This window comes from Microcaecilia unicolor, chromosome 5, assembly GCF_901765095.1.
Source record: "Microcaecilia unicolor chromosome 5, aMicUni1.1, whole genome shotgun sequence".
NCBI classification, from domain to species: Eukaryota; Metazoa; Chordata; class Amphibia; order Gymnophiona; family Siphonopidae; genus Microcaecilia; species Microcaecilia unicolor.
The window spans coordinates 102,880,699-102,897,334 of NC_044035.1; the positions used below are offsets into that span (position 1 = coordinate 102,880,699).

The 16,636-nt window shown below is 41.2% G+C and overlaps 1 protein-coding gene across 1 annotated transcript in view; it reads right to left on the reverse strand.

Annotated features, from left to right (window-relative positions):
• The window catches only part of CTNNA3 (catenin alpha 3), a 1,864,538-nt gene that overhangs the window by 1,824,104 nt on the left and 23,798 nt on the right, over positions 1 to 16,636 (reverse strand). The window contains 1 exon segment of the mRNA XM_030204967.1: positions 13,515 to 13,707. Within this exon segment, the coding sequence (XP_030060827.1) occupies positions 13,515 to 13,707 (193 nt within the window).

Consider the following 16,636-nt stretch of genomic DNA (forward strand, 5'->3'; position numbering starts at 1 on the left):
CCTATGGTCGCACTAACAAAGCACAACTATCTACTATTACCAGTGGGATATATCAATGGCAGAGCAGCAGTAAACAAAACAGAAACAATAAAGGACTGGATAACAGATGAAGATCTTGGTCTGGTTTTTCTCAGCAAGACATGGATCCATGATAAAGAAGACCCTATCATTATAGACTTATGCCCATCAGGTTATAAAATACTACACTGGACCAGAAAAGGGAAAAGAGGTGGGGGAATTGTACTGATCTGTAGATCCTTTCTAACAGTTGAATCCATAGTGGAATCTATAACACCACAACTCAAAATAGCCTCATTCAAGATCAAGGACCAGACTCTACACAACCACTTGTGCTGCATCCTTTTCTACAGACCCAGAGGTATCTGAAAAGCTACTCAAGCAAACTTCATGGAATTTATCTCAAGCACATGTGTTGCCAACCCCAATACACTGTTAATAGGAGACATTAATATACATCTTGATGGCCAGCTCCAAAGAATGTGATAAATTCCTTCAACTATAGGACTTCCAACGACCACCAGTGACCACAACCTATATTAAAGGCCATGCCATAGACCTACAAGACTTTAGGTTCACACAGGACAACAACTTCAAAATACAGAACCCAAAATGGACAGAAACTCATTGGTCTGACCGCTTTAAGCTAAACATGACCCTCTGTTTGAAAGAACACAGAACCCAATCAATACAAACAGGAACACCATACAAAACATGAGGAAAGATTGATACAAACAAATTTTGGACAGCCATATACGAAGATCAATGGTCACCAACAACTTACACAGAAAAATTCCTATCAGAATGAGGTGAAAGAAGTACTAACATATTGAACAAAATAGCCCCTTTGAAAACGAAAATCAGCCGTATACGCAAAGCAGTCCCTTGGTTCAACGAAGAACTAAAAGCTCGTAAAAACCCTCTGCAAAACCCTCTGAACTAGCACAAACATGGAGGAAAATCAAGAATGAAAAAAAACAAAACTGAATGGAGAGAAGCACGAAACAGGTATGAGATCAAAATCAGACAGACTAAATTAAAATTCTATAAAGAACAAATAGGCTCTGACTACAAAGATACAAGGAAATTACATGAACTCTTAAATAATTTAATAATCACCAAACCTTTGGCAATATTGAACAAAATCCACCATCAGCAAACAATCTCGCCAGATTCTTCAAAGAAAAATAATCACCTTAAGGAAGAACCGAATACATGACAACACAAACTTCATAGATGAACTTGATCACCCTCCAGAAGAAGCTCCAGCAAACAGAACATGGACTACCTTCACACAGCCCACATATGAGATGGTAGCACAAGTGCTAAAAAACAAATCCTCCTCCGCTTATTGCATGCTTGACACATGCCCCAATCACGCACTAAAAGTTGCCCCAAACCAATTCATAGACAAACTCTCACCCCATCTGAAGTATATGTTCCATGGAGGCTGTTTCCCACAGGAAAAAGGCAACATACTACTCACACCAATCCCAAAGGATACCAAGAAAAACATCAATGACACCATGAACTACAGGCCAGTAGCATCCATACCTTTAACAACTAAAATAATAGATGGCATAGTGGCCAAACAGCTAACTGACTACATTAACAAATTCTCAATACTACATAAATCCCAGTGAGGCTTCAGACCTGACCACAGCACTGAAACAGTGCTGATTACACTACTAGCTAACTTCAAAAAGGAAATCTCAAATGGAAATAACATTTTCTACTACAATTTGACATGTCAAGTGTGTTTAACATGGTCAACCATCAAATCCTCAAAAGAATACTTGATAAGATTGGCATTGGAGGGAAGGTGCTTGACTGGCTCCTAGGTTTCCTGACTATAAGATCCTATCACGTAAAGACAACTTCCTCTCTATCGCCTCCATGGAAAGTGGAATGTGGGGTTCCCCAGGGGTTACCAATCTCACCAATACTATTCAACTTGATGATGGCTCCCCTGGCCCGAATACTATCCAGACAAGATTTCAACCCCCTAATATACGCCAATGATGTATCAATTCAAATCCCCTTTAAAAAACATTTATATGAAATTGCAACCAGGATTACGGACGGCATAAACATAATGGAATCATGGACATTATCTTTCAAGCTCAAACTAAATACGGAAAAACACACTGCTTGCTATTTTACATCATCACACAATATCGAACGCTTTCCAAACATCAATACCATGGGCACATCCCTTCCAAAATTGGACAACCTAAAAATCCTAGGATTCACCATTGACCACAAGTTATCCTTCAATGCACAAACCTCAAACACTAAGAAGAAAATGTTCCAAACCATGTGGAAATGGAAACGCATAAAATTCTGAAATAGCATGGAAGAGTATCAGGGGATTGGGAGTATGCAGATACCAGGAACAGTGATTATTCAAAGCTGCTCCCATACACAATTTGGAGACAGCAGGATACTCTTTTTCCCCCAACTACAGCTTTTTAAAATCCCTGCTCCCTCTGGATATGTCAACAAATATGCATTCAGTACTTTGTGTATTTGCATTTTACAAAAGGCTCTGTATTAGACAGAGCCTTTGAAGAATTCAGGGGAAATGAGAATGCCCAGACATGTATATCTCAATTCCCTTCCCCTCTCCACATTCTGCTGTGTAAAATAAGCCGTTAAGTGTTTTTCTTAATGATGCTAAAGTTTAGCAAGTTGATTCATTTGATCAGTTTTGGTTTATACATTACATACTTATTCAAATGTCTACCAATCACATCAAAGCTGAGGAAACCTGCTAAAACAAACATTTCAATCAGAGGTTTTCCAACTCTATGGTGACAGCAGTTGAGTGAAGGAGTAGCTGAGTGGTTTAAGAAGCAGGAAATGAGTGAGGATTCAAATCCCACTTCTCCCAGTGACACCAATTCAATGTCCATTTCTTCAGGTACAGCTTAGATTGCAAATCCACTTGGACAGAGCAATAACCTTGTTACCTGCTTTTAACTCAACCTTGAACTTTGATTGGAAAAACAGCAAATAATTAAATCTCAAGCTCAGAAGTTTTTTTATATAAATGTTTGCTTGATACTTCACAAAAATGAATATAAAATCAAACTATAGAGTATGCCTCAGAACATGTCACATATACAGTACATTCAGTGCAGCGGACTTTGATCCTGGGGAACTGGGTTCGAGTCCCACTGCAGCTCCTTTTGACTGTGGAGAAGTCACTTAACCCTCCATTGCCCCAGATACAAAATAAGTACCTGTATATATGTAAACCACTTTGAATGTAGTTGCAAAATACCACAGAAAGGCGGTATATCAAGTCCCATTTCCCTTTCCCTTCCCTTTTATCAGAAAGTCTTTATTCTGTATTTTGATTTGATGTTCTTAAAAAGCAATAAAGCCAAAACTAATGATTTCCTTTTCCAAGACTAGAATTATTCCATTAAAAAAGGACAGTAGATAAAGTGTATAACTATCACTTCAACAGCGTCTGTGCAAAATCAAACATTTTTATCAAATATGCTGGAAGCACCTCATAAAGTTTTCCACAAGAAGTTGTTTTCTCATAACATTTTCTTGAAATGTTATCAGAATGCTAGATCAATTTCTTTATTTCATCTGTACCGTGAGTGCTCCATATAGTCAAACCTTAGAAACACTAAGTTACTTCTAAAATATTGACTATTTTGAAGGTCAGTTCTGTTGAATTGAAAGTGAACGGCAAACAAATTACTGTAAAGGTTATCATTTCATAACATCTAGGACTATTTCTCAAGCAGTTTCTCTCATTTTTGACAATGTCCAAGTCTGAAGAATGTGCCTTTGGCACAGAGCTTCTAACCCTGTTTTTGACATTCAGTTCATTGTTACAAAATAATAAGTGATGCACACAGATACATTTAAAACATTAAGGGGATGAGAAGCAATGTTTAATTCTTTATCACCAGTAACTCTTCATGAAGTCTACAGTTGAGGTCAGAGCATAAGAAATTCATTAAAAAAAAAAACAAGCTTTAATGTTATTACTGCATCAGAAGCTGACTCACATCTAGGGCATCAGTTAATTTTCTTTAGAAGTCAAACTTCTACATATCTAAAATGTGTAAGTCAAGTCATATTTTTGAAAGTCAAAAGTCTAAGTTCCAATTTATTTAAAGATTAGTGTCCTGTATCCAATAGGTAGACTAAATGGTCACCTAGGTTAGCAGATACTGAGAGATAGCAAAAAGCAGCTGCACTCAAAGGACACCAATATGTCCTGGGATACCCAAAAACTCAAAGGCCCATCACTGCCTACATTTACTCATAGAAAGGATGGGCAATTTTCCAACAGTCATTCATCTGGACAAATGGAAAGCAGACCCTAATTAAAACAAAATAGAAATGAGCATAAGCATTGGCTACTAAGGTGTATGAAAGTAATAAACCAGGCCAAGGAATTGAAATGGAGGAGTGGCCTAGTGGTTAGGGTGGTGGACTTGGGAACTGAGGAACTGAGTTTGATTCCTGGCACAGGCAAGTTCTTTGTGATTCTGGGCAAGTCACTTAACCCTCCATTGCCTGCTGCATTGAGCCTGCCATGTGTGGGGTACAAATGTAACAAAAAAAAAATCTTTCTTGATCTTACACAAGCCACTGCTAGCCATGGAAGTCATGCCAACTGATACTAAGCTGTCAGGATCCCATGCCTCAAAGTTTTCAATCCACATTGCTGGTATAGGTCAGAGCTCCATGGAGAGTAAATGCTGTTGCTCACTTTTTCTTATGGCATCTTCATGTATGTGTAGTACTAAGGCCCTGCCTAAAACTAACTTTGGGGACTATTAGGAGGGAGGGTCTCTATCCAAAACTAGAGAGTCTAGACCTCAGGTGGAAGCTGGTTGATGGAGGTGGCCCGGCTTTACTCTTGCCTCCCTTTGCCCCTCTGCTTCTCCATCTCATGGCCATAGTCTCTCCTGAACATAATAGCCATACTAGTTCAGACAAATGGTCCATCTAGCCAAGTATCCTGCTTCCAACAGTGGTCAATCCAGGTCACAAGTACCTGGCAGAAACCCAACTGGTAGCAATATTCCATGCTACTAATCCTGGAGCAAGCAGTGGCTTCCCCTATGTCAATCTCAATAAAAGAGTATGGACTTTTTTTCCAGGAACTTGTCCAAACCTTTTTTAAACGCACATATGCTAACCGCTGATACCACATCCTCCAGCAACAAGTTCTAGAGTTTAACTATTCTTCGAGTTAAAATATATTTCCTCCTATTTGTTTTAAAAGTATTTCCATGTAATTTAATTGAGCATCCCCTGGTCTTTGTATGTTTTGAAATGATTCACTTCTACCCATTCTACACCACTCAGGATTTTATAGACTTCAATCATATCCCCCCTCAGCCGTCTTTTTAGCCTTTCTTCATATGGAAGGAGTTCCATCCCCTTTATCATGTTTGTCGCTCTTATTTGAACCTTTTCTAATTCCGCTATATCTTTTCTGAGATATGGCGATCAGAATTGAACATAATACTCAAGGTGATACAGAGGGATTAAAATGTTCTTGGTTTTATTTTGCATCCCTTTCCTAACAATTTTTAGCATACTGTTTGTTTTTATGGCCACCACTGCACACTGGGCAGAAGATTTTAATGTATTGTCTCTTTGTATCCGGAACCCTCCCTCTCTAGCATCTGACTCCTGCAGCAGGAAATGGGAGCTTTCATCAGAGAAGGCGGGACACTAGAGAGGGAGGGCTCCAGTTACAGAGAGGAGTGGAGCAGTGTGTGCTTAATGCTGCCGTGTGTACAAGGCAAGTTTGGAGGGTGGAGGGCGGGCGGGATGAGATGCTAGAGAGTGGGGTGGCAGGAGAGAAAAGGCTGCCAGTGTATGGCAGCGGGTAGGTGAGAACAAGCTGCAGGAGCAGCGGGGAGGGAGGAGGCAGTGGCAGGAGAGAGCAGCATGATGTGATTAATCATGTTAAACAAATTATTAGTGTAAGTTAAAAATTTTAACAGCCCTAATAATAATACATAAGAACAGAGTGTAAATACATAGTTGCAGATTAAGCAGGTATAATTTTGAAGGTTAACTAATTCAATTGTTGGTGATCGATCTCATCAGATGGGTTTTCAATAGTTTTTGAAATGAGAGAGAGTCTTCACAGATTTACTTGGGTAAATAGTTCTATATGGTTGTACTTTGGTAAGAAAATCCACCATTATATATTTTATATTTGATTTTATTACACTTAGGGAAATGTAGTATTAGGAAGTCTCTGGAGGATTTTTTCGCATTCTGAATGTAGGATGGGTATGTACCATAAATTATTTGGTAAGTATATGTACATAGTTTTGAAAGTAATATGTGAACTTATGGGTAACCAATGTAGTATGAGTAGAAGTGGGGTCACATTCGAGTAACAGGACGTTTTAAGTATAAGACTAGCTGCTGTGTTTTGAGCAGTTTGCAATTTTTTGGTTAATGAAGATTTAAGTCTTGCATAAACCACATTACAGTAGTTAAATTTTTAGAGTACCAAGAATTGAGTTAGTGATGTAAAGATTCTGTTTAGAAAGTAGAGTCTTCGTCTTTTAAGTTTCCATAATGATCTGAATACATTAGACACTAGTTTCGATATTTGTGATTCAAAAGAGAGATATTAATCAATTATAATTCCCAGAATTTTCAAATTATGCTCTAATGGATAAGTTGTATTATCAATAGTGAAAGTAGAGGAAGTGATTGGTTGGTGAGTATTTGTTAGTATTAAGAATTTGGTTTTCACTCTGTTAAATTTCAACTTGAAATTTGTAGCCCAGGATTAGGTTAGGTCTAACTCAGATTTTATGTTAGTTAAGATTTTGTCAATATCATTATTTATTTATTACATTTGTATCCCACATTTTCCCGCATAGCAGTAGGCTCAATGTGGCTTACAGGTTCCGTAGAGGAGAGTACCAACTCTGGGAATATATACAGAGTGGAAAATAGAGTAACAGTAGGTGCAAGGCAGCTGATAAGGTTCCAGAAAAGAGAAACACAAAAACAAATGGGGTTCACAATTTCCACAAAAAACCAACAACAACAAAAATAGTGGAAAAGAAACCAACTTCAAGAGATCAGTCCAAACACCAGGGTAAGATGCTCCGAAATCAAACTTTATTTGGACCCTACATGGTCCGTGTTTTGGCTTTTAGAAAAGCCTTCATTAGGGGTCAATCTGTGAGTGCACAATTGTATGCAGATTGACAGTGGAGCACATGAACTGATGGCTCCGTTTGCCGCTTGACTATACCTGACCCGTGCTGCCTCCTGTTCTGGGGCAGAGGGAGCAGGGAACCAGCAGAGCTGACAGCTGCATGGCTGCTCCCAGCACCCCTCCTGCAGCATGCATCCGGGGTGGAAAAATCAGAGAAACACTTATCATTAGTTGTCTGGAGAAATCATATATTGTGTCCTCATGTCCCTTTGGTGGATTTGCCGTTTCTCATTCAGGCTTCCTCAGGGGACAGATTTATGACAACTATCATTCATGTGAAAATATTTATCATGAGTAAAAATCATCTTTATGGTTTGACATTTTCTGCTGTTAGGAGATAATTTAAAAGGAGCTACCTAAAGTTAGTCAGCAAATTTGCAATGTGAACACATACATGTGTAAGCAACAATAAACCGGCTAAACATTCTGTAACTATGCACATATCTTTGACAGCATGTAGTTTGCAGGTGCTTTTTCATATGGGTGGCATCTGAGTGGAGTATGGGTGGGGCTCATGCTTCACACTTAACTTACAGAATGCTATATGTTACATGCCTGTTTTGTTTCAAGAATTTACACCAGTTCTATGCTGGTGTAAGCGCTCACACCTAAACAAATTTCCCCCGATATTCAGCTGGCGGCGGTCAGCATTTTAATAAATGCTGATCGTTGACGGCTAAATTATCCCCTGATATTCAGTGCCAGGCCATGTGCAGGCACCAGAACTGAATATCAGAGAATAATTTGGGGCTGGCAGGCTGCCGGAACTTATGCGGGCCTGACTGATATTCAGCTGGGGCTACATAAGAGTTATGCTGAATATCGGGCCGGGCCCGCATACTTTTTTTTTGTTTGTTTAAAAGCCCCCAAACTCCCTCCTGCCCCCAACAATGACCCTCTTTCCTTCCCCCCTCTCCTGCCCCAGAGGGCCCCCTGCCCTCCCAGCTGTCCAGGTATGTCCTCCACCTGGGTGGTTATTGAGGGCAGGAGCGCAGGTCTCTTTTACCTGCCCCTTGCAGCCGCTGAATGAAAAGGGCAGCAGCTTTTGGTACTACATAGTAGGTGTCTACTTTCCTGTATAGAGTAGGCTGCAGATAGGTGCCTCTTTATAGAATTGTCCTCACTCTTGCCCAAGTTGTTTAAATGAGACCAATCTTGCCCTCTAGGATGTAAAGTGTAAAAGAGAGATTTGCTTCAAGGCACAACTGCACTACCATGCACTATTACACATTAGCACACATTACTTATCACAGTCCATATTTTGGGGCCTACAAAGCAGCGTTAAAAAGTGGCTTTAGCACCCCCTTATCCCACATGCTAAGGCTATTTTTAGCACAGCAGTAAAATGGCTTATTTTTGAATTTTTGTATTAATGGTCATGAACTAATGTCATTAACGCTTGGCCATTAATAAACGTTAGCGCGTGAGCCCTTACTGCCACTTATTTTGTAGGTGGTCACACACTAATAAATTAGTGTGTGGCAGTGTAGCTGTGCTAACTGATTACCGCAGACATCCCTTCTCTCCACCTCCCTTCACAGTAAAAATAAAATAAGTTTTTAGTATGTAGTGTGCATGCACTAACCCAGAATTTACTACAGGATGCCTGTGTGAGCCCTGTGGTAAGCATGTGGTAGTACTTACCGCAGCTTGGTAAAAGGACCCCTAAATTTCAATAGCTGTTAATGTAGCAGTATGCTGACAGTTAACATAGGTGCTCATTTTCAAAGCAGAAGGACTCCTCAAAATGCCTAAAAAAAACACCATCTGCTAAAACCATTCAAATCCTGATCTTGGAAAGTCAGAATTTGGATGTTTCACACTGCAGTGCATCCAAATAGCAAGGGAACGTGTTGCTACTACTACTACTTAGCATTTCTGTAGCGCTACTAGATGTACGCAGTGCTGTACACTTGAACATGAAGACACAGTTCCTACTCGACAGAGCTTACAATCTAATTAGGACAGACAAACAGGACAAATAAGAGATAAGGGAATTACTAAGGTGGGGATGATAAAATAAGGGTATTCAACAAGTGAGTAAGGGTTAGGAGTTAAAAGCAGCATCAAAAAGGTGGGCTTTTACCCTAGATTTGAAGACGGGCAGAGATGGAGCTTGACGTACCGGCTCAGGAAGTCTATTCCAGGAATATGGTGCAGCAAGATAAAAGGAACGGAGTCTGGAGTTTGCGGTGGAGGAGAAGGGTGCAGATAAGAGAGATTTACCCAGTGAACGGAGTTCCAGGGAGGAGTGTAGGGAGAGATGAGAGTGGAGAGGTACTGAGGAGCTGCAGAGTGAATGCACTTATAAGCCAATAAGAAGAGTTTGAACTGTATGCGGAAACATAGGGAGCCAGTGAAGTGATTTGAGAAGATTGAAGAGGAGAGAGATGGCTAAGTGGGAGACCTGTGAGAAGCAAGTTGCAATAGACAAAGCAAGAGGTGATAAGAGTGTGGATAAGGGTTCTGGTAGTGTGCTCAGAAAGGAAAGGGTGAATATTGGTGATATTATAGAGAAAGAAACGACAGGTTTTAGCAAGGACATCCATTTATGTTTTGGTTGAGATTAGGGAGGGCCCAAAATTAGGACATCCCAACAGTGATTTTCAGAATGGGAAGAAATGTCCATGTCGAAAAAGAAGTACATTTGTATCTAGACCTATTTCAGTCATTGATTGAGCAGCTGACTGCTGGAGGGATTAAGGCATGACCCCTTCTTAGTTCCCCAGTGGTTGCTGTCCCCCTCTCTCTCCCCTGAAAATGTAATTGGAAAGGAAAATCAGGCTCCATGTCAGGTGCACGTATTATGGTCATTCTGAACAAAGTTGAAAGCAGGTGAGAGGAACAGCCTACTGGTTGGTGTAGCGGACTGTAATCTGAGGGGCATAGGTTCAAATCCCATAGTAACTTTATTATTTGTTTTCCTGGGTCTCCCTCCAGGAACTGAAAAATACTTACTGCACCTACAGATATAAACCTGCAAACCTGGGGTGCATCCAGGTACAGTGGGCATTTTTCTGTTCCTGGAGGGATCACATTTACAAACAAAAAAAGCTACAGTGGGATTTGAACCTGCATCACTTAGGTTAGACACCACTACACTAACCACTAGGCTACTCCCCTATTCTGCAAGGACATCTTTGTGGCCATTTTAATAAAACAGCTGCCAGACAGACATCCCTGTGTCTTGTTCCAACCCCCATCCACACCCACACCCCTACCTTTTATAATTTAAAGGTTTCAGTTTCTAAAAAAATAGTCATTTAGGATGGATGTCCTTGTGTGTTTTTGAACAAGAAATGGTTCTACTATTCATTTCTATAGTGCTACTGGGTGTGTACATTATATGCAGGTACTTTATCTGTCTCTAGAGGGCTCAAAATCTAAGGGGTCCTTTAATAAGGTGCCGAAAAATGGCCTGCGCTGGTGTAGACGTGTGTATTGTTTTTTGGTCGAAAATGGACATGTGGCAAAATGAAAATTGGCACACGCCCATTTTGGGCCTGAGACCATACCGCCACCCATTGACTTAGTGGTAAGTTCTCATGCGTTAACCAGGCGGTAATTGTCAGCACGCGTACAATGCCGATTACTGCCCGGTTAGTGCAACATGCCGGAAAATAAAAAATATTTTCTGACACACGTAGTGGATGTGCGTCAAAAATGAAATTACTGCCCGGGCCGCGTGGTAGCCAGGCAGTAGTTCAAAATTGACACGCGTAAGACGCACATACACACCTACACGTCTTAGTAAAAGGGCCCCTAAGTTTGTTGTTTTTTGTTTTTTTGTACTTGGGGCAATGAAGAGTTAAGGAGCCCTTTTACAAAGGTGCAATAGGCACTACACGCATGCAGCATGCACCTAAATAAGACTACCAGCAGGCTACCATGCTTTCCTGGCGGTAATTTTAGATTTGGCGTGCACCCTTAACGCTTGGATAATTTATTTCCTCCCACGCGTGTAATTCTGGTGGTAATTGGTAGTTGGCATGCGCTGACTGGCCACCACGCATGTAGCACATGAGCCCCTACCGCTAGATCAGTGGGTGGCATTAAGGACTCAGGCTGGTTTTGGATACACGCCAGTTTCAGTTTTACCGCATGCCCTTTTCCCGTCCCATTAAAAAAAGCCCTTTTTTGCAGACACGGTAAAAACTGGCCCAGCGCACTCCCAATACACGTGTCTACACTACCGCAGGCCACTTTTTACCATGGCTTAGTAAAAGGACCCCTAAGTGACTTGCCATAGTGGGAATTGAACTGAGGGTACCAGGATCAAAAGCTGCTGCACTAACCATTAGGCTACTCAACCACTCCTCTTTCTTATTGAAAACTTGCTGTAAGATAGATTTCTTTTTGGATGTTATTTGCAGGACACCCCAATTCTGACTTGGACATTGTTTTGAAAATGCCTCTCATAGTGTCTTTGCATTATAATGTGCTAATCATGGAATGGGGCAGAGAATGGGTAGAAACTTGGTGGAGAATGGTTGGGGACTGTGCCTTACATTTAATTTGAAGGCAGTTACCATGTGCTAAATGTTAACACAGCAAACAATGTGGCACAGTTAATGCTGCTTAAATAGATAGTGTAAACTGTGTTAAATTATCTGCAATGCAGTTACCATGCAGTAAGGAAAATATCTCTTTGTTAACCGTATGGAAAGATACTGAGAATGACCCCAACAGTTAGCGTAAATGCTTTTTAGTTACTGAAGGGTAATTATGGTAACTACCAGGGCTGCCGAGAGACTGGGCCGGGCCCGGGGCAAGGCCACCCCGGGGCCCTGCCCCTGCTGCCCTTGCCGCCCCACACCCCGCCAGGTCGCCGCCGCCACTCCCCCATCCACCCCTCCCCGAGGTCGCCACAGCCGCTCCACCCCTCCACCCCCCGAGGTCGCCACAGCCGCTCCACCCCTCCACCCCCCGAGGTCACCACAGCCACTGTTCCCCCCTCAACCCCCCCCCCCCCCGAGGTCGCCGCTCCCCCCCTCCATCCGCCACCGGGCCAGGCCCTCTGCATTGAAATCGCAGTCTCACTTCCGTGAAAGTAGCAATGCAGGCAGCAGAACACCTCCCTTTGGCCCTCCTTCCTTCCTTGTGTCCCACCCTCATGGAAGTTACATCAGATGAGGGTGGGACACAGGGAGGGAAGGAGGCCCGAAGGGAGGCGTTCTGCTGCCTGCAGTGCTGCTTTCACGGAGGTGAGACTGTGATTTCATTGCAGGGGGCAGAGGGTGGACGACGGAGGGCGGGTGGGACTGCGACGCCGGGCCCCCCTTGGAGGCCCGGGAATTTTGTCCCCCCTGCCCCCTCTTCTCGGCGGCTATGGTAACTATCATCTAGTATCTGCACATCCTTACTGCACTTTAACAAATGTAGGCCTAATCAGTAATGCACATTATCAGTAATGCACATTTTTGGCAAAATCCTAATCCTTCACTACCCCAATTGCAAAGGTATAAAATACAAATCTTCACATGCCACCAGCCTCTCCTTTATAGGCACGCAACTTTGGAACTCATTACCCAAAGACCTGAAACTCACAGAAAACTACCTACAATTCAGAAAAAACCTGAAAACACATGTTTTCAAGAAGTCTTTCCCCCCAGGATCTGCCTAATCCCACACCACCATACTTCACGAAAAGTTCATAAATGGAAAACAATAATATTAACCTCTCTCACAATATGCTAATATATCAACCTACGCGTTTATTGTACTTCTGTATTATGCACTAGACTTCTACAAATCTAAATTTTGTAACCGCCTTTTTAGCAATATGTGAGTCACATTGAACCTGCCATATGGTGGGAAAATGTGGGATACAAATGCAATAAATAAATGAATAAATAAATAAATAAAATGAAATGTCTAGCTTTATTTATTATTTTTGTAAATTAGTCATTCATCACTAATGGAATATGCAGAAATCAATAAACAAGTTATCTTTCTGTATTCTCCCCCCAAACTCTAAATCATTTTTTCTGTACTTAATTTTGAACACATCTAGAGTACGAATTAGCTTGTGCCAGAGTCTCATATTCTTCTGCAGTTCTTCAACAAAAGGCCTCTACAGTTCTTTATTCTGCTACATGCAAAACTCCAGAATTGAAACCAACAAAAAAATGTTTATAGATCACAGTTAAAATCATACATCAAAATACAGTCATCTGCTTCAATTCTTATTAGATTTAGTAAAGGCTTTTTTCATGAACTATGTAGTTCTCCTTTACGATAGTAGGCTCAAAGAACTTACTTGCTTTACGAACATCAAGAAGAGCTGAAGAAATGTCTTCTTTAAACATGGTAGCATCTTTGGCGATTTTCTCACCCTTATCCAGAAAATTCGAGGTTGCTTCCTCAACAGACTGCAAAAGAATCTGAGCCTTTTTGGAACATCCTTTTTTCTTACTAGAAGGACTTTTTGGACAATTTACCAGTGTGGTAACCTTTAAAAGACAATTGTACATTATTTTATTTAGTTTTTCTACGTACTTGCTAGATCACAAGGTTTTGCAATAATTAATACTTAGTCCTTTTGATAAAACACTAAATGCTAAAGAGGTCAGGCTGAAGGGGGATATGATTGAGGTCTACAAAATCCTCAGTGGTAAACAGATAAAAGTGAATTGATTTTTCACTCTTTGAAAAAGTACAAAGACCAGAGGACACTCAATGAAATTACATGGAAATACTTTTAAAACAAATAGGAGGAAATATTTTTTCACTCAATGAATAGTTAAGCTCTGGAGCTTGTTGCCGGAGGATGTGGTAATGGTGGTTTGCGTATCTTGATTTAAAAAGATTTGGACAAGTTCCTGGAAGAAAAGTCTATAGTCTGTTATTGAGACAGACATGGGGGAAGCCACTGCTTGCCCCAGGATTGATAGAGTAGAATATTGCTATTAATTGGGTTTCTGTCAGGTACTTGTGACCTGGATTGGCCACTGTTGCAAACTGGGTTAGAAAGACCACTGATCTGACCTAGTATGGCTATTTTTATGTTCTTATGTTCATTTTGTGGTTGCTTTCCTATCAGCACATGCTAAATTGCATATTAGCTTTTTTTTTAATATACATATTTTTTCCTGAGGGAGTGTCATAAGCAAAGAATGAGTGTGAAAACATTAAGCAGCTAGCATGTTCGCATTAGCACATGCTAACTGGTTAACACAGAAATAACAAAGGAGCACACAGTACCTCCTAAATGAGAGCTGCCAAATGCTTCCGTGTGATCATTAATGCACAACCCCCCAAAAAAATACATTTGAAAAATGCCTATAGTATTACCACATTAGCAATGGGAACAACACACACACACACACACACACACATATATATATATATATATATATATATATATATATATATATATATATATATATATAAAGAAATGACAGTGCGGCAAGTGAATCACTTGCTGCATGGCCATTTTAGGGGACAGCACTTACCGCCACCCATTGAGGCAGTGGTAAGGGCTCCCACACTAACCCGGCAGTAACCAGGCAGTGGTAAACAACAGTACTACAAAAATATTTTTGTAACGCCAGAATTGGCACACGCTGGGGGTGGGAACTACTACCAGGCTGCTGTGGTAGCCTGCAGTAGTTCTGGATTAACGAATGGTAAGCCCACGTTGGGCTTACTGCCGCTTCGTAAAAGACCTCCTCAACCGGCCAATGTAACCGCTTAAACAGGACTGCATAAAAGTCAGTCTTATCTTTATCCGGTGCCCCATAGCCTGTTATGTGCTGAATATCACACTTAACCGGCTATATTTTAGCCAACTCTGCAAACCTGGAACTTTAGTGCTAAAACCAAGCACGGCCTGGCACTGAATTTCCAGGCATAATGCTGGTAGCGGTCAGCAAAGCGCTGAGCACCACCAGCTTAACATCGACCCCACAGAAAATTTCAGAAAAAGACCATGTGGCCTATCTAGTCCTTGTTCTGTCCTCTGACAGCCTTGCACTAGTTTATAATGTGATTCTAAAATGTGTGTAATGCTTTTACTGTTATTCTCATTTCTAAGGACTTTCACTGCTGCAGTTTCCACTGCAAACATATGGGAGCAATGCATCGTGCGTAATGTAGTTCACAGGCGATGCAGCCACACTTGCTTATCTGTATATGAACTGGTATCATTGGTTGTGCTACTGCCTAGAACTCTTTTCTCTCTCAGCCAAGCTTGGCTCCTGTGTCTACTTGCTATCATTTCCTGGTCAGTCTTACTATCTCTGTCCTAAGAGGTCAGCCAGGTATGACCTTTCCCACCAATCGAGAGCCGTCCTCTAGGACCACCCCTTGCTACCCGATGGCAAGCTCTGTCCCCATTGGTCTTTACCTGCTCCTCCCTGAGCCTGTATGAGGCTTCAAGACCTCTTTGTCCCTTCAGCCATTAGGCATTCACCATCTTGCTACAGACATGAGGCATTCACCATCTTGCTTCAGACAGCACTGTCCTGCTGAAACTGCCTGCAATGAACTTGGTTTTTTACCTTGAAAATATCTCCTCCCTAATGAGATATCGCACATTCCAGTCACCCAGCTCTGAGATACCTCTTTCTGCTCAAGTATTTCTCACCTCCAACCACTGAAACAGCTCTCAGAATTACGGAGTCTCTGTGCCCTGGGGCAGCACTTCTGAACATCTGACTGTGAGCAAATTACCTGTGATTTATTCAATAAAAGAAACTTCATAAAAATAATAGAGACTTCAGGTGTGATTGGAATGCCAAGGTTATACTTTCAAAATATCATAGACTTTACAGTAACAAGTCTATGAGAGGCTTGAACAGTCCTATCTCTACAACCTCTTCTTCCTCAGTGATCCTCAGTGCTTGTCCCATGCTTTCTTGAACTCTGATACTGTCCTTACCATTACCTTTAGCATTACCAATATCCATTGCTTTTACTGGTTAGTGCTGATATTAAGTGCCACTGAATATTAGCAGATAGCCCTGCACAAGTGGTATAATCGCTTTGAATATCGACCCCATGTATTTTTAACACACTGGAGATTACTTTAGAAGCATCTTCATGTGTAACTAGATGTATTTATATGTTGACCAGATACACATGTAACTCATGTTTTCAGAAAGCTGCTGTTTTATATGTGAAGATCTGTGCCTGCAGAAAATTTAAGGGGGCCTGGTGGGGATATAGTTTTGACATAGCTTGGGCAAGCCAAACATCTGCATGTGTATTCTCCATTTTACAAAGGGAATAAATATGTGTATATGTGAAAATATTTCACCGTTGGGTTTTGCATGAGCTCTGACACACACACACATTTTTAAAAAGTGCTCACTTCAGCCTGAGCGTCATATGAAGAATTAAGGGAGTAATTTTCTTGAAGTTCCTGTTGTTTATTTCCAT